General features: G+C 40.7%; 2 protein-coding genes across 3 annotated transcripts; both read left to right on the top strand.

The window, feature by feature from the left end:
• Positions 1–119: 119 nt before the first annotated feature.
• Positions 120–2,419, top strand: LOC106012940 (AAC-rich mRNA clone AAC4 protein; the record flags this gene model as incomplete). The annotated part of the gene is given in 1 exon segment (XM_013087332.1): positions 120–2,419. A coding segment is annotated over 1 exon segment (193 nt), but the record flags the coding sequence as incomplete, so codon positions are not given.
• Positions 2,420–6,819: 4,400 nt separating this feature from the next.
• LOC101856755 (ribose-5-phosphate isomerase) lies at positions 6,820–15,573 on the top strand. 2 transcript variants are annotated; one of them, XM_005107081.2, is made up of 2 exons: positions 6,820–6,881; positions 13,479–15,573. In XM_005107081.2, exons 1-2 carry the CDS (start codon positions 6,826–6,828, stop codon positions 14,314–14,316), a joined length of 894 nt encoding a protein of 297 aa, XP_005107138.2. In that variant the 5' UTR covers positions 6,820–6,825; the 3' UTR covers positions 14,317–15,573. The 2 variants fall into 2 exon arrangements, with proteins under 2 accessions (XP_005107138.2, XP_005107137.1); XM_005107080.3 differs by lacking the exon at positions 6,820–6,881 and adding an exon at positions 7,092–7,491.
• Positions 15,574–18,090: the final 2,517 nt, after the last annotated feature.

The following is an 18,090-nucleotide window of genomic DNA, read 5'->3' on the forward strand; positions in this document are numbered from 1 at the left end:
AGAGAGAGAGAGAGAGAGAGAGAGAGAGAGAGAGAGAGAATAGAGAGAGAGAGATAAAAAAGCAGAGAGAATGGAAAACAGTCTTAATAACAAGTCCTATTATTCTGTCCATCTCTCCCAGGTGTGATCCAGTCCACCCGGAACTCCCTGGAGCCCTGGAGCAAGCAGATCCTGCACGTCTGGTCCACCTCCAGTCACGTGACCAACATCCTCACCCAGGCCTACGAACACATCGACCAGGACATCAAAGCCAACACCGTTGTCATGGTGACCACAGCGGCCGACGCCCATTACATCTTCAACAACGGTTGAGACTTTATAATAAGTAGATTTCGATGATGTAATCAGCTGTAAGGTTACTCTTCCTCCCCAAAGAGTGACCACTTTTCCACCGACTGCCGTATGAGAGGTTTATATAAATATTCCTCGAGTCGGAGGAATTTGTATGGAGATTCTTCTCCGCCTTTGTGCTGTGGGACGTTGCATGGGCCTACATGTACCGCTCTCAGCGCGGACTCACCCTGACAGGCTTGGTCGAAGCCCGCCTCCTAAATGATCTACCTTGTGTCGATGAGGATGTAGAACACCTGCATTGAAAAAGAAACTCGTGTTCTGCTAACGGAGGCTCTACACAGGAAATGAGCCCATTTGCTGCCACAAATAGGCCACCATTGAGCCTTTTTACAGTGCATCTTATGTTCTCAGTGGCTTTTTGGCCATCCGCGGCTGTACAAATCTCAGCTCAGAGCCACCAGGAATCGGCTCCACATATCTGGCGGAAGTAGAAGACTCTTGGTGATAGCGTCGTAGTCCCAGCCTCTTGCTTCCAACGACTTAGATGTCTACGCCTGTCAGACAAATTTGATTTTTAGTAAAGAGAAGCACACCGGTACAATCACGGGCATATTGAGCTGGGGAAAAAAGCAAGACGGATAGACCGAAACAAAAAAGCTGGGAAGCAAACAAAAAGACCTATGAGTGGGGTTCTCCAACTACCTGTGACAGAGGAATGCAAGAACAAAATATATGTACTTTTATGATGTGTCACGCCACTCACCACTGACGTCCCAATGGCGAAGACATACCACTCACTACCTCACGCAAACAGAAACTGAGTCATGCGATCAAAAAGTCTCTGTTTTTTGCCGTTAGCAAAAGCCAATAGACAACCCAGTTGTCAATAAAAGGTTGTAACAAACTAAGCTTCATGATCAAAACGTCCCTGATAAAAAATGAGTCATGTCCAAGCGAATTTTTTTAATGAGTTTTTCATCCTCGGAAGCTCAAAAATCCCCACTCAAGCTGGGATGAAGATCTTACAGAGACCCCACCCTGACATAGGAGACTGAACTTAGAACAGCAATCATGTATGAAGCAATGTAAACAACCGCTAGGGAGAACAATATACGGGTTAAGTTAGAGGATTATTCATTGATTTATACCTCATTATTAGTATCAGCACAGTTACAATAATATCGTCAGCTCAAATATATGTAAAACTATTGCACAGGTATTATAATATTATTATTTTATTAAAATTTGTTTCCAAATACATGTACACATTTTGATACATTTTTACTATAATTTTACACTTCTTTTAAAGGTACAATCGATTAACACACGCTGAGATTAACTGGAACCGATACAATAACGGGCATGTAGTGCAGGGGGGGGGGAGCAAGACGGATAGACAGAAACAACAGAGGGAAAGAAATCTAAAAGACCTATCAGTGGGGTTCTCCAACCACCTGCGACAGAGGAATGCAAGAACGTGGTACATCATGTAGTTTTATGTGTCACGCCTCTAACCACTGACGTCATCGCGGGGAAGACCGACCACCTCACGCAGAGAGAAACAAAGTCATAGTATTATACGATCAAAAAGGCCTTGTCTTTTGCCGCTTGAAAAAAGCAACAGACAACCCAGTTGTTAATAAACGGTTGTAACTTACATAGCTTCATGATCAAAACGTCCCTAATCAATAGTCAAACAATTACAGAAATGAGTCATGTCCAAGCGAAATTTTTTTCTGAGTTTTTCATCCTCGCAAGCTCAAAAATCCTCACTCAAGCTAGGATGAAGATCTTACTGAGACCCCACCCTGACATTGGAGACTTAGCTTAGAATGCATGTAGCAATCGTGTATGAAGCAATGTAAACAACCGCTAGGGAGAACAATTTATACGGGTTAAGTTAAAGGATTATCCATTGATATGTACCTCATTATTAGTATAAACACAGTTGCAATAATATAAATTATCAGCTCAAAATTACATGTATAACGTAATTTTGTACAGGAATTGTATTATATAAAAATTTGATCTCAAATACATGTACACATTTTGATACATTTTTGATCAATTTTTACCCTTCTTTTAAAGGTACGATCGATTAAACACACACTGAGATTAACTAGAACGTTGTGTCTTGTTTGTTAATTCAGGTGTTGATCTTTGAGTATGACAGATGTTTGTTTTGATGTGATGTAATTCAAGTACGTGTTGGAACACAGAGGCCGGAAGCGGAAGAAAGTCTTGCACTTTTATCTAAACCTGTGTGTCGGATTGTCTCTCAGATTTTGTCATGGTTGTCCTAGTCGTAGTTGTCCTTGGTGTTTATGTTTCATCTCTCTCTTTCTCTCTCTCTCTCTCTCTCTCTCTCTCTCTCTCTCTCTCTCTCTCTCTCTCTCTCTCTCTCTCTCTCTCTCTCTCCCTCTCTCTCCCTCTCTCTCTCTCTCTCTCTCTCTCTCTCTCTCTCTCTCTCTCTCTCTCTCTCTCTCTCTCTCTCTTTCGCATTCTATCTATCTATCTATCTATCTATCTATCTATCTATCTATCTATCTATCTATCTACAAACAGTCAAACCTGCTGCTTCTTCTTTCCTATCAAACATCTATCGTCCTTATCTCCCCTTCTTCTTTTTTATGTTTATTACTCTCTTGTAACACCTTTAATCTTCTGGCCCTTATATGACATTATGCAGTTGCGAGCGCCGTAAAACCCTCTACTAAAACTTTTAAAAACCTGCTCTGGTGGCCAATTTGACAACCACTTGAGCAAATGACTACATGTACTTCCAACTTCCCTTATTGCGGGTTTTAAAAAAAAGATATATATATATATATATATATATATATATATATATATTGTTGTAATTAAGACACTGTGTAAGACGTCCACCTGTATATGACAGTCATTTTTCTCATTTCGGGTAGTTGGCGGGTGCTCTGGTGTGGATTGCTCCTTCTTTCCGATCAAACATCTATCGTCCTTATCTCCCCATCTTCTGTTTTGTGTTTATTACTCCCTCGTAACATCTCTAATCTTCGGCACTTAAGCAAACCACACTAGAGCACCTGCCAACCACCCACTCAGGCTTACGGGTTATAATAATATGTATACCGGTAATTTGACGGAATCGTGAGATAGACTCGTCAAGTGAGTGGGTGGCGGGTGCTCTGGTGTGGTTTGCTCATTCTTTCCTACCAAACACCTATCGTCATCTGTCCTTCATTTTTGCGTTTGTTACTCTTTCGCAACACCTCTACTATTTGCGACTTAAATCTGACCTAGGCTTAGGCCTAATTGCGTTGCAAGTGCCGTAAAACTCTAAAACAAAGAAGACTCGCCAAAACTGCTTACCTTTCAGAAAATCAGGGTAGCATCTGGTCTAAGTACCACCCACCTTTCCTTCTCCCCCTATCCTTAACCGCTACAAAAATGAATCTCAAAGACTCTCCCCTCCTCCCCCCTCTCCGACCCTTCGCATACAAATACATTGTAATGAAAGAGCAAGGTAAATCACTCTGAAATACATGAAAACGATCGTTCTCACACATGAAGAACCTTACACAATGTACAGTAGTAACAAATCACCTCCTCGGCGACACCCCTTACTCTCTTTTTCTCCCCCTCCCACTCCTCCCCCCCCCCTCCTCTCTCTCTCTCTCTCTCTCTCTCTCTCTCTCTCTCTCTCTCTCTCTCTCTCTCTCTCTCTCTCTCTCTCTCTCTCTCTCTCTCTCTCAGGGGCGGCTCGTGGGGCTAAAATGTGGACATGCACGATTAAGCTATCGCATGCTGAAGATAGTCAAGGGCATAGTAAATGAGACGGTGTATAATTTTAGGATCTTTGGGTTGGTGAGGGAGGACCTCGTGCTTTTATTTTCGTTCTTTTTACTTGTCGCTTTGATTTCTAGTACTAAATTTGATTGTTAGCTAACCATCAATTTCATTCATCCTGTATTAGAACAGAACACTCAAGTCATAACTTTCACTACTCCACTACAAAACCATTCAAAGGCATAACTCAGGTTCACGGTCACAGATTCACTTAAAATAGTGGCAAGGCAGACAATGAATCAATCACAATTCACTTGAGCACTCTGCTGGATTGCTCCAGGGCTCAAATAATATTGGCAAAGAATAGCGTACGGTCTATCGCGTTTATTTTTAGACTGCCTACTGTGGGTTATGTTTCGGCACTGTTAGGCAGGAGCACATTTCAGATGTGCCGTCTTATTAATATTAATGTACCGCCAAACTCGCTACGAGTGTCGTCATCGCTTGGGTTATCCCCAAGAGCGATTTATAGGTCATCCTATTATGTTTAGCTAAAGCGCGAAGACTTTGGCATGGCATAGTAGATGTTTTTCGGCGCTGTAGACACAGAAATGACAGTTATGGCGCCAGTGAGGACCTTGTTTTGATATAATATTTGGCTAGTGTTTGTTTCTGGCTTCTTTTATTTTATTATTGTGGGTGTTTTTCGTAATAGAACACTAAAAAATGTTGGGCGACACTGCACGACCGTGCTCTATGGACGAACCGCGCCTGGCAAACACATACTCTCCCCGTAGTGTCTTTAGGCCGTTCCCAAAGGGGAGACATTTCTTGTTCAAGCACAGTAGAATTGTAAATGGGCTGACTTATGTCACGCTCATAACTGTGCCTGATCTACAACAGGGAACTGCTGGTTTTTCTTCCCTAATCCTTACTATTGTCATTTTCCTCTACTTCTTTTGTATGTTTGTCACTCTCTTGTGACCTGCTATTTCCGGGGTGCCTTGATAGTCGAAGCAGACTTTGTGCTGTTGAAGCCAGAGAGGTGAGCCGTCTGATTCCTTGTAAAGACTTCTCTGTTGACACCCACCCCTTGGCGCTCCTATGACCTTATGCAGTTGCGAGCGCCATACAACCCTGTACTATAACTTTTTTTAAAAACACATAATCACACACAAATACACACGCACAAGGTTTCAAGTTATTATTTTTTTGTTTTTAATCTTCAATTCTAATTTTTTATCAATTCATTTCATAACGTCATGACGAATGGTTCTTCAGACCATAGACTCTTATTGTAACCAACTCCTGCAGAGAGAGAGAGAGAGAGAGAGAGAGAGAGAGAGAGAGAGAGAGAGAGAGAGAGAGAGAGAGAGAGAGAGAGAGAGAGAGAGAGAGAGAAAGAGAGAGAGAGAGAGAGAGAGAGAGAGAGAGAGAGAGAGAGAGAGAGAGAGAGAGAGAGAGAGAGAGAGAGAGAGAGAGAGAGACCCAGCGGCACTTCCTCTTACAAAGCTCAGCCTTCTTGGCTTGAGGGAAGACCGCACAAAAAAAAGGAAAAAAAAGTGCGTGGTGGCGTCGGTGGCTAGTGTTTAGGCTCTCGGACTCACAACAAAGGTCGTAGTCATGGGTTTGCATCCCGTCAGGGACCCGACGTACGTTGTGTCCCGGCACTTTATACTCGAATTTGCTCACTGCACCCAGGTGGGAAGGGGTACCCAGCTATAGACAGCGAAAGTTCCAGTCCGTTTGTTAGTATTTGAGCGTGTGCAATCCGCAGCTTGAGCTTTATTCTCCCCGAGAAGCTGAGAATGTTTTTGAGCATTCTAAGATCTTCGATCTAGTTGCGGGGGGGGGGGGGGGGGGGGGAGGTGTTGGGGGGGGGGGGGTAATTATAGGCATAGTTGTATAGGGTATAGATAGAGTTTGCTGCAGAGCGGGGGCTATGCGCTGTGTAAATGCTGAGTATAGGCAACGAACAGATACTTTTAACCTTACCCGAGACGTATCTGATATCAGCACGTCTCGACCTTATCCTATCCCGGGCTAGCCTCTTTATAAGCTTAATTATTATTCCATGTCTTCCCCCTTTTCTGTACACCAATCTCCGTGACTCTTCTCCAGGTTCCACTTGGCCTGCCTCTGTGGGCCTCATTTGCCCGCGGGCTGCAAGTTTAAGACTCCCCGATCTAGAGCCTGTTGGAGCAGAAATTGCCCACCTATATGCCATAACTAACCTCTCTATGTTGGTATAACACTTTTCTGTTGTAACAACTTCTTATCCATACCGTATCTCTTCCCGTTTCTCCTTCATTCTGATCTGTCTGTTAAGGGAGCGGGGAAATAAGAAAAATAACTCCACGTAGGCCGTTAGAAACCCCCATATTCTAACTAATTTTTAATAGTTATAATAGCAAACAAACAAGCGCCCATGATGAGATCTACGCCTGGAGCTAAGAGAGGCGTCAAACTGTTCAGAAATAATTCATTATTCAGTCAGATGCGTTAGAGGTGCATCAAAACTTAAGATCTAAATAAATCTGTGTTATAAAACATAAGCAGGTCAATATTGACCAAGCCGAGGCCCTCTCTTCATCCACTATTAATTATAACTTGTACATGTATTATTATTATCCAGCGCTTCGTCATATACATTTACCAAGGGAAACAACTAGAGTATAACTATTCTAAGAAAGTATTTCTTTGTAATCCCCCCTCGTATAAGTTTATTAACCTTTGACCTGTTTCTATTTGAGTTTTGAGAGAAGCATGGTCGCGGTTGGCTTGAAAAAAGTGAACATCTTGTTGAGGCCTCTGCTCTTTCTGTAAGTACATTGCCTTTTACTCTTCAGTGGTTTATTGCGTAGACCATGCGTTATTATGTATTGCATCTTTTTATTAACTATAAACTTTCACTACTGATAGATTCTAGTATAATAAAGGCTCAGTTTCTTAGTTGAAGGGACTCGTAGAGTTCGAGACTTGAGTTTTCTCTTCTCCAAATAATAATAAACAGCAGAAGAGTCACAGAGCACTCGACGCGTTTGTTTGTGAGGACCGAGGGCTGAGGAGGATCCAAGGAAGAGGATCAAAATCGACCACCGATACACCTGACATGGTGCAAATGCCGATTCATTCAGTGCTTTAAAAAAACCGTTTTGTCAGAGCAGGATTTGCCGTTCCTTGCCACTTCATCGTGAGTGGACAGTTTGTCGTGTGGGCTTGTCACTTTGTCAGTGTCAGTGTTGGTTTGTGCAGGGCCCTGTGAAGAGAGACGTGATAGATTGTTGTGATACTGTGTATCCGGGAGCCCCGAGTCTCTTTGGGCATTTTTATTGGACAACAATAGGATTTAGATCTTGTCTCGCTGTGGCCTTTTTTTTCTTCTGGAATCTATCTAGTCCAGCAGACACTGTTACAACACACAGGATAAAGGTAGGCTATGATGTTGTTTGTGTATGCTCTACTTGGCTACACTACATGATTGAATTGATAGTGTAGTGTAGTTAATAGTTTGCAGAGTAATGCTGTAGTGTGCCTAGGACTGGGAGTAGTGTTGTATTGTTTAGGAGAGATCATATATCAATTTGATTTTTAAGCTCAGAAATTATAAGGCTATAAGGAAGGCTACACATGATGCAAGTGTCATTATTGTACGGAAACAGCCAGGGGGGGGGCCTTTTGATAGCCTCCTCATTTTGTTTAAAAAGATCTTGGATTTAATGGTTAGCTCTCCTGTTGTTTTTTTTTACTTATTGCTACTTTAAACCTCTTCAACTTGTTGTGTTTCAGTATATTTAAGGCTCATCATGTTCTTAAGACAAGACCTATGTCCTATTGTTCGACGGACAATGATATTTTCGTGCTAAGGGAATTCAGATTACTTGTTTGAAGTCGAAATTGTTCAAGACAACCTCCCATTGTTTAGGAGAAAGGAGCTCTTAGGTGGACATCATAGGCTGGTTTGAGAATGAAGAAAATATACCATTTCCTTTTTGAAGGTCCCAACCCAATTCGCTCAAAAGTTTAAAACTGCCGCCCAATAATGTTTTTTTTCTTTTGAAGGGAGGACGGGAGGTTTTGTGGCTGCTGTGTGTATGAAATTCGGTAGACAGTTATATTTTATATATATATATTTATATATATATATGTATATATAGATCTAGAAACAAGAAGAAAACTGTCAGACAAGGAAGACCGAACACCATAGTTAACAAACAAATGGGTCGCCACCACTGGCTAGCAAGCAACACTTCTATCACAAGTGTTCAAGTTGGCGTCTATTGTTTGACTCTGGGTGGACAGAGTGGCCATTCATCTCAATAATGATTCTCGTAGCCAGAGGATCATATTCTGTTGTGGGAGGGCTAATGAATTATTATGTCGGCTCGCATGCCTCACTAATCAGCTGCTGAAAATTTATTAACGACTGTTCAACTTCGGTAAACAGTGGGAGGGACGCCTGTAATCTGGTGCTGGTCAGTGAGTGGTTTATTCATTGGAGAGGTTAACTATAACAACTGGTAAATGGATTACGATGGCCCGGCACATCCACAGTGTCAAGGGCTGGTAAATTATTCATTTATGGCTATGTGTGGGTGATGAGAGATTTCGTGGCCATCCTGGACAGTTTTTGGGGCTTTTGGTTCATGAATTAAAATGTTTTAAAATAAAGTGGACAGGAGGTTGTTGTCTTGGGCAGTGTTAGAAGAAAATACAAGGGGTGGTGGGAAGTGACCATTTATACAGGTCTAGTGGTTGTTTTGGACAGGTGGCCGTCCGGACAGATTTGACTATCTCTATATATATATATATTTGATGAGATCGTGTGCTGGTAAAATTTAAATTCTGAGCCTGAGGTTAAGTTGAGACTAATGAAGAAAGTTTGTTAATTGTAAAACTTGTTCTGTTCTCTATTCTTACTCTGTAATAAACATTGCAGCAGTCTGAAACAGATCTGAAGCTTTTGAAATGTTCTATTCATCGTTAACGGCACTCTGTAGTCAGGTACTGGAGGTACTTATACTGGTAGGCTATATCTTTCTGCAAGTTTAGTAGAGATTACAGCTTTTTGTTGCAGAGTCTCCACTGGCTTTTGAAGGGGGAACAAATACCAAGCTGATAAAACTTGATAAACCGTGCCTGTGGCATAGAACCTTTTATCAGAGTGGAGAAGTGGTCACAATAGGTTCAAATCAGCTTGCCTCATTTAAATCACGTCCTTTCACCAGAAAATGTATTCAACCAGCAGATAAAGCCTTCCATTTACCTTCAGTCGGGTTTCAGTTAAATATTGGTTCTATTTTTAACCTGTTTCTTCTTTTTTGAAGAAAAAAATTTGCTTGTTTGGACTGATGGCCTATCACTTAATTCATGTGTGGGGGACATTTTGGATTTTTTAAAATACACAGATCTGATGCTAAATGAAATGCCCCTGAGAAGAAACAAACGACGACAAAGTCATCAACATATATTGTGCTGCTGTCATGATTTTATTTTATTTTGCTGTGTTCAGATGTGAAGCGCACCTCTTGAACAACGTAAGTGTTGATAGGATAGAGACGTTAAAGTTTTTAAAGTTATTAAACCCATACTTCTACTCTTACTCAAATGTGAAGCAGCTTCTAGTAGTCTCCATTTATTTTGTCTCTCTATTCTTTCTGGCTTAAATGAATGGATTTTTAGCTGAAGTATCTCCCTGACTGCTCATTTGTGCTCAATCTTTTTGAGCTTTCACTGAACTTCAGTGGTGTGTTAGTCACAGGTTGCTCGATAAATCTTAAGGTTAGTTATAGTGGTGTGGATCGGCTACTGGTGGTTAGACCGACAGTCAGACTCACCGAGTGGGTGGTTGGCGGGTTCTCTGGTGTGGTTTGCTTCTTCTTTCCTATCAAACATCTATCGTCTTTATCTCCCCTCCTTTTTTTTGTGTTTGTTACTCTCTTGTAACACCTGTAATCTTCTGGCGCTCATATGACCTTATGCAATTGCGAGCGCCGTAAAACCTCTACTAAAACTAAAAAAGACTCACTGAGCCCGCCCCCAGGACAGTGCTACTGGCTATGGAGTGTTGTCTTAAGACCATTCCCAAAAGGAGGACATTGACATGATGGTGATATTCTTATACACAGTAGAATTGTAAATGGGCTGATTTATCAATGTCATGCTCATACCATGCCGGAACAACGTAGGGGGAACTGCTGCTTTTTCTTTCCTCATCCTTACTGTCGTCACTCTTCAGGTCTAATTCCTTTGTATGTTTGTCACTCTCTTGTGAACTGCTATTTCCGGGGGTGCCTTGATAGTCGAAACAGACTTAAAGTGCTGTTGAGGCTAGCGAGGTGAACAGAGTAAGCCTGATTCCCCGTTTGGACTTTTCTGTTGACATTCACCCCTTAGCGCTCATATATGACCTAATGCAGTTGGAATTGCAATAAAACCTTACTAGAACAAAAAAAGACTCACTGGATTAGAAAATATGGACACAGTTGTTATGGAGTGTTGTAAAAGATTGAATTTAGTTAGCTGGACTAAAAAGGTTCATTTCTGAACAGGTGGCATGATCATTATGTTATAGTTATAGAGATAGATTAGCAAAAGTACTCTATATATGCACATATTTATTTATGTGTGAACACTGGTGAGATTTATGAATAAACCATGAGCCTTGAGCCTCAGAGATTCTGTCTGTGTAAGTAATGTTAAGTTTGCTCTGCCATTCGCCACGCACTGTTACTGTTGGTGAAGGTGTTTAGTCTGGATCTCTCTACCTCTCGCGGATGTATGATAGAGTCCAGAAAGTGAAGTACTCTGAAACAGTAAGAGCAAGAGTTCTTGTGACTCTTAGACAATAGGTAGTTGATGTTTTTGTGTTCTGCCTTGGTTTCAGTTCTCTGCCCTGCTGTAATAGAGCAATGTGTCTAATAGAATGTGAAAGGTACAGTGATACCTCATCCAAGTGTAATTTACAAAATGCCAATAATAATGTGGAGATCAGAAGTATTGTGTCTTTCCTTTCTTGTTGTGTAAAGTATCCTAATTATTATGAATTGATTGGCTATTTAATGGAACATTTTTAAAAGTACCGAGATAGTGAGAGAATTTCAGAGCTTTTGCAGCAGGTGCTACCTTCGAGCTAGCTACCGGGCTTCGTTTTGTTTTTTGTGTAGCGACATGCAATTTTGGCTTGTGTAGACCCATCCATGTGTAGGATCTCTTACTGCTCACTTTGAATAGTCCATACAGAGCACTCCATTGACTGTACTGTACCACCACTGACTGTGACCAAATGTTGATTATATTGATTATTACCTGCTGTGTTCTTCCCATCATCTATTGTCTATTCAACACCCCCCCTTTTCCCAGCTTTTGTTTGTCCTTTTTTTTCTAAACTTCTCACTTGAACAATAATGAGAGAATAATGAGTTAATGAGAGTCATTTGTGTATTTTTAAAACCCTCATTATAAGTGAAATCCCTGGTTCTTTTTATGTTAACAGTGTTGCCTTACAATGTGATCCTGGTTGCTATTCATAGAGAAGTTGTTGTTTTTTCTCTAGATGTGTTACAGTTGAATACCCTGCTGAATACAAATACATAAGCTATACTTAGTATGCAGACCCTGCATTGCTGGGTTTGCATTATAATTCTATTTTTTTGCTTGTTCATACTGTTGGTAAGCAGATTTAGTCTCAAAAGAAAGCTGGATAGAAGACAGTACTCTAGGCTTGGACATAATTCATAATATATGAGGCAGCGTGGTGGAATCAGGCTCTCGTCAAAATAATCAAAATGAAGAAACTTGAATTTTTCCGCAGGTTTGCAAATTTTTATTAAATTTTTGTTTTTTGGCTCAACACCTTTTGTGCCCATTAAAGAACTCATTTCTGTGTGGATTGTTCTGAAAAACATTGATTAAAGACACAGAAAATGTAAATTTTCTGTTACCACGGACTCTTAAGCTAAGGAAATAACTAACCTTTGGCGACCATTTTCTCACTAATTTTACCTCTGAAAACAGGTGACCCCCACCTCCTTCTTTAGTAAATATCTCGACTTGTATTCAAGATAAATGGATACTTTTTTCATCCAAATAAAGACAAGTGAACAAGCTTTAAGATGATACCAATAACTCTAAATGCCCAAAAATTGATGAGAGCCTGATTCCACCACGCTGCCTCACATATGATGTTTATGTTGATGGAATACAACTAGATTTAAAACTAAGAAGTGGTGTGCATGTTTACTCTAATACTAACAGTTAATTTTGAAATCCAAAATGCTGCATTTTTTTGGCCTTTATTGTACTACTAAACACAAAAACGCCAGTTGATACAAATGGGCAGGGTACAAAAAATGTGTTGTTCAAGTGGTACTCTACAGATGGGGGACTCAGGCTTCTATTTGTTGATGGAACTGTGAACAGTTTAGTTTATATCTATCGACTGCTCAGTGAACGTAGTGTAAGTCTCTGTCATGCCTCATTTTTCAGAACAGCTCGTGGCGCAGTCTTACAGTTACAGTACACAAAGCGGCTGATATCTCCTGGCTTACTGTGGTTTAGAGATTTACTGTTAAGATTTGGTTGCTTTTAAGGACAAGCGGGCTAAACCAGATTTCGGGAGTTTCCAGAAATCTTGACCTACACCAAAGTCGGAATGCCCTACCTATAAGAGAAGTTTGGTTTCATTGGTGTGTATATTTGTTTGGTTATAGAGAAAACTCTCCTTGTCTTTTAAAGAAACCAAACAAGGGGCAAAAACTTTACGTACTATTTTTTCAGAATATCAGCTTTTTTCGGGATAGCCCCCTTGTACGTGATGGTGCGGTGGCGGAGGGTTAGTGCGCTCATCTCCGAAGTGGAAAGTCCTGGTTCGAGCATCTGTTCAGACACAGATTTTTATTTGCCCCCTCCTGCCCACCCAACAGTAATCGGTACCTGACTTCGAGTTGGGGAAGGAACTGGCCACCCTACCACAACATGCCGAAGGCCCAGGAATTTGTCTCACTAACCAGGCAATCCCCAATGTCCGGATCGGATGCAGGAACATCTTTACTTTACTTACATGATGGTAGTGAATCTTTCTCTACCCTGGGCTAGCCTCTTGACTCTTGATGTTATTCCATGTCTTCCCACTTTTCTGTACATCAATTTCTGTGATTCTTCTCCAGGTCCCAGGTGGTCTTCCACTTGATTTTTTACCCTGTGGATTCCTATCCATACACATGTAATTGAATGAATGGAAATATTTTGAGCATAGATCCTTTCTATCATGTAGTGCTCACCCATTGACAGAAGCTTGGGGCTTTCTTTTTTCCCTTGGTAAGCTGTAGATCTAATGAAGTTTGAAGAGAATACAAAAATCTTTTCTTTTTATCATTATTCTCAATACTACTAAAGTTCCTTTGCTTTATGCTTTTCAGATCCAAGAGCCCATCATCACTGCAGCGAAGACCTTTGTTATTGTCCTGTAAAGCAGACTTTTCCAAGCGAACGAGTTCATCTTTATTCCTGCAGTGTCAGTTCTTCTGTTCGTCTCCTGGCAATATGGCCGACGCCACGGAAGCAGGGAAGATGGTGGCAGCGCGGAGAGCTGTGGACGAGAACATCAAGAAAGGGCAGGTGGTTGGCATAGGCAGTGGCTCCACCATCATCTTTGCCGTGGAGAGAATCGGCGAGAGAAACAAGAAGGAAGCTCTGAACCTCACGTGTATCCCCACATCCTTCCAGGCGCGTCAGCTGATCCAAGATCACGGGCTCACTCTGGGAAGCCTGGAAACCTCGCCAGAGATTGACGTGGCGATTGACGGGGCCGACGAAGTGGACGATAACCTTTACCTTATCAAAGGCGGCGGGGGTTGTCTCATGCAGGAGAAGATCATCGCATCGTGCGCCAAAAGTTTCTTCATCATCGCCGACACCCGTAAAAATTCCAAAGTGCTGGGAACCTCGTGGAAGAAAGGAGTCCCGATCGAAGTGTTGCCAATGGCCTACAGGCCGGTGCAGCTAAAGATCAATCAGCTGTTGGGCGGCAAAGCGGAGCTGCGGATGGCATCCCGGAAAGCCGGGCCCGTCGTCACTGACAACGGCAACTTCATCCTGGACTGGGTCTTTGATGGCGCTCAGGACTGGCCGGCCGTGGAACGGACGATCCGGGACGTCCCGGGAGTTGTCGAGACCGGCCTGTTTCTCAACATGGCGGCGGCCGCATACTTCGGCACGGCTGACGGGAATGTTTTGGTCCGCACCAGTAAGCAGTAATGCAAGGCAACAGACTCTTGCTGAGGATGGGCATTGCTCAGGTTTACCCTAATTACCAAAAATAATTGCAGTTTTTTGAGTGCAACTACTTTTATGTTATCCTTGACCTTGCTATTATTCGTTTTGTTTTTTCTACCAAGATGACTTGCTTTGCTCAGTGTTGAGGTGCATTTTTGGACATTTCTACTTTATTGTTGACTGATTTAGTTGTTTATTTCTTATTTTCTATACTCATACTGTACATGTTTTCGTCCTCATACAGATTGCAGTACATCGCCTGTTACTGATTGATATCAGAAGTTGTTGAGTAGTGAACCTCTCTACACTGTGTTTATGCATGTGTGTGTGTGTGTGTGTGTGTGTATTTGAGCTTTGAATACATGTTTCCATTTCAGAGCTTGTGTTTGAATTTTGATGTTTAGATCCTTCTTCTTTGTTTATGTATCATACAATATTCACTGCCTGTTATTCATGAATATGTATGTGATCCTTGCCAAGTGCTCGTAAAGGGACTTTATGCTCCTGTCAAGTTCAGAAAAAAGCATTCCATGTTGCCATGTATCTCTTTGACTTTTTTTCTCTCTTTTATTTGTGTTTTTCAGATGATGAAAAGATGAAAAGAGAATTAAATGAAATCAGCATTATTAGATTTAGATGGGGGTTTTTTCCTGCCTGTTTTCTGTAAATGTTAATTTTATGAAAGCTGCTGACAATGAGATGTTATGACATGATAGTTTAGTGGTACTGTGATATATGCATAGACCATCATGTAAGTATAAGAAGATTGCCATAGAGCTATAACTCTGTCGATTCTTTGCTAGCTTCAAGGTACTGATATTTTCAAAAGCAAGGCAACAGGCAACATAATGCATGCATGTATTATATTGTTTCTTTTTTTTTTTCTTAAGGCTTTTATTAAAAGTTTATTCTTTTTTTATTTCAACTTCCAGAAACATGTTGCTATTTTAATGCTATTTGATTGATTGCATATATGGCAATGGCTTAAAGTTTTTTCTGTCCGTTTGCTTCTTTGTGTAAGAATAGGCCGATTTGTTGTGTTTTGTGTCATTTGTGCTTTCTCAGAGTACATTTCTTTTACTGGTGTTTGATTCCTGGATCCTGCTTAATTAGGACATGTTTACACTTTTTTGCTAGCTTCTTGTTCGTACTTTGAAGAGGAGTGAATGTTTTTGAGATAACATTTAATTGAATTAATATCACCTCTTAGTTTATAATGACGTGGAGAAAAAAAAAAAAGTCACATGGGTATATTTTGTGCCCTTTGACTTACGGGTTTTTGGTACCAAATTTGCTGTCTTTGTAGGATTGAGATCCACTTTACGTATTCTGCAGATTTATGTTGTTTGCAAAGTAAGAACCCCCTGGGGCAGTGCCACTGACTGAAGTGTCTTTAAGCCATTCCCAAAGGGGGGACATTTCTCGTTCAAGCATAGTAGTAGAATTGTAAATGGGCTGACTCATGTCACGCTCATAACTGTGCCTGATCTACAACAGGGAACTGCTGCTTTTTCTTTCCTGATCCTTACTATTGTCATTTTCCTCTACTTCTTTTGTATGTTTGTCACTCTCTTGTGACCTGCTATTTCTGGGGTGCCTTGATAGTCGACGAAGCAGACCTTGTGCTGTTGAAGCTAGAGAAGTGAGCAGTCTAAGTCTGATTCCTTGTAAAGACTTCTCTGTTGACACCCACCCCTTGGCGCTCATATGACCTTATGCAGTTGCGAGCACCGTAAAATCCTCTACTATTTAAAAAAAAAAATGCAAATTAAGAGATTGTCACGATTGATGAGTTCCGATATATGATCAGTTAGGGAGCTTCAGATTACATATCTTTTTAAAAATATGGAACGATGTTCACAGCATTTGTTGAGAAAGCCTAAAATAAGTGTTCATTGATATTTCTCATTATTTCCTATCTTATTTTTTCCTATCCTTGTTTTGCCTGATTTGATCAAAATGTGCTTACATTAGCTTTAGAGTTGTTGTCATAATGCAAGCATTGAATGATTATGTTATGTCTTTGAGAGTGATTTTCTTTGATGGATGTGAACATTTTGGAATTTTTTTTTTGGCTGACGACAGATATATATATATGGACCAAAATGATGTCTGGATCACAATAGTAATAGTAACCTAAGTGAAGAGGAATCACAGTGTGATAGTAGAGTCTAGAGCAGTGGAATAGTTTGAAGATCTAGAGTAGAGACTGACGATGAAAGCAGTAAATAGATCTAGAACTAGCCGCCAGTGATGAAGATAGAGATTAAGACCGAGATCTGGAAAGGAATCAGATTCTTTTTATTTTGCGGGCCTCTGTGTATAAAAACACGTTTTGCTCAATGAAGACTAGACGTGGATTCCCTTTTCTTCTTCTGCATGCACGTTCATTCAGTTTGATGTATGACGTGATAATATGTGAGGCAGCGTGGTGTAATCAGGCTGTCGTCAATTTTTGGGCATGTAGAGTTATTGGTATCATCTTAAAGTCTGTTCACTTGTCTTTATTTGGACGAAACAAATATCCATATTTGTCTTTTATACAAGTCGAGATATTTGCGAAAGAAGGAGGCGGGGGTCACCTGTTTTTAGAGGTAAAATTAGTGAGAAAATGTCCGCCAAAGATTACTTATTTCCTTAGCTTAGGAGTCTGTTGTAACTGAAAATTTTAATTTTTGTGCCTTTAATCAACGCTTTTCAGAAAAATCCACACAGAAATTAGTTCTTTAATGGGTATGAAAGGTGTTGAGCCAAAAAACAAAAATTTGATAAAAATTCACAAGCCTGCGGAAATATGCAAGTTTCTTCACTTTGATTATTTTGACGAGAGCCTGATTCCACCACGCTGTCTTACATATTTCAATACCCGGTACATCCAGGGTCCAGTACAGCGGTTGCCACAAGTATAAATTAAATTTCGCCCAAACTCCTGGAAAATGTGCTCGAAATTCCTTGATAAAAGAGTAAAAGTAAGAGAAAATGTTCTCTTGTATACCAAATATTATGAATTTGAAGACAATCTTATTACATAATGTACTGCTGTGCCTGCGTGTCTATACGTATGTCTGTGGGTGGTTGGCGGGTGCTCTGGTGTGGCTTGCCTCTTCTTTCGTATCAAACATCTATTGTCTTCTTCTCCCCTCCTTCTTTTTTGTGTTTGTTACTCTCTTGTAACACTTCTAATCTTCGGCACTTGTTGTATGACCTTATTATTGTGTTGTAAGTGCTGTAAAACACTTACTAAAAAAGAACTCTGTATGTCGTGTATGTGTGCATGGGAGTGAGGTGAGAGATTTCACACTGTTACTGTTAGTGAAGTATGAGTCTGTCGTGGTTACTGAGTTACGGTACTGTGAGTTCTCTGGTTCTCATTATTAAAAGGATGGTGGACTGAAGTATGCAAGAGATTTTAATTTTCAACACAATACACTACATGTACAACATGATATAGTGCTTTTTGTGTGTGTGTGTGTGTATGTGTGTCCCATTTTCTTATTTCTCGCCTGCATACATAAAAAAAAGAATTGTTGCCTCCAGTCTCAAGTGTTTTAGTATGCTGAGTTCTGAAATGTTACTGGAAACTTGTAAAGGAAGTTGAGATCTGAACTGTTCTAAAGTGCACTTTGGTAGAATTCTCCATATTGAAGTCTTTCTCTTCGTCTGTTTGTTGATACAATCTGCTGTATTGATTCATATAAAATTAAGTCTACTACATGTACTACTACTACTTCCAGGTTGAAGATTTCTTTTTTTTTT

This window comes from Aplysia californica, unplaced genomic scaffold (genome assembly GCF_000002075.1).
Source record: "Aplysia californica isolate F4 #8 unplaced genomic scaffold, AplCal3.0 scaffold00574, whole genome shotgun sequence".
Taxonomy (NCBI): domain Eukaryota; kingdom Metazoa; phylum Mollusca; class Gastropoda; order Aplysiida; family Aplysiidae; genus Aplysia; species Aplysia californica.

What these genes read in the sequence shown, in the direction of transcription:
- LOC101856755 (XM_005107081.2), top strand. Translation starts at nt 6,826, where the DNA reads ATGGTCGCGGTTGGCTTGAAAAAAGTGAACATCTTGTTGAGGCCTCTG. An exon ending in TTGAGGCCTCTGCTCTTTCT is followed by an intron (nt 6,882 to 13,478) that starts GTAAGTACATTG and finishes TATGCTTTTCAG; the next exon opens with ATCCAAGAGCCCATCATCAC.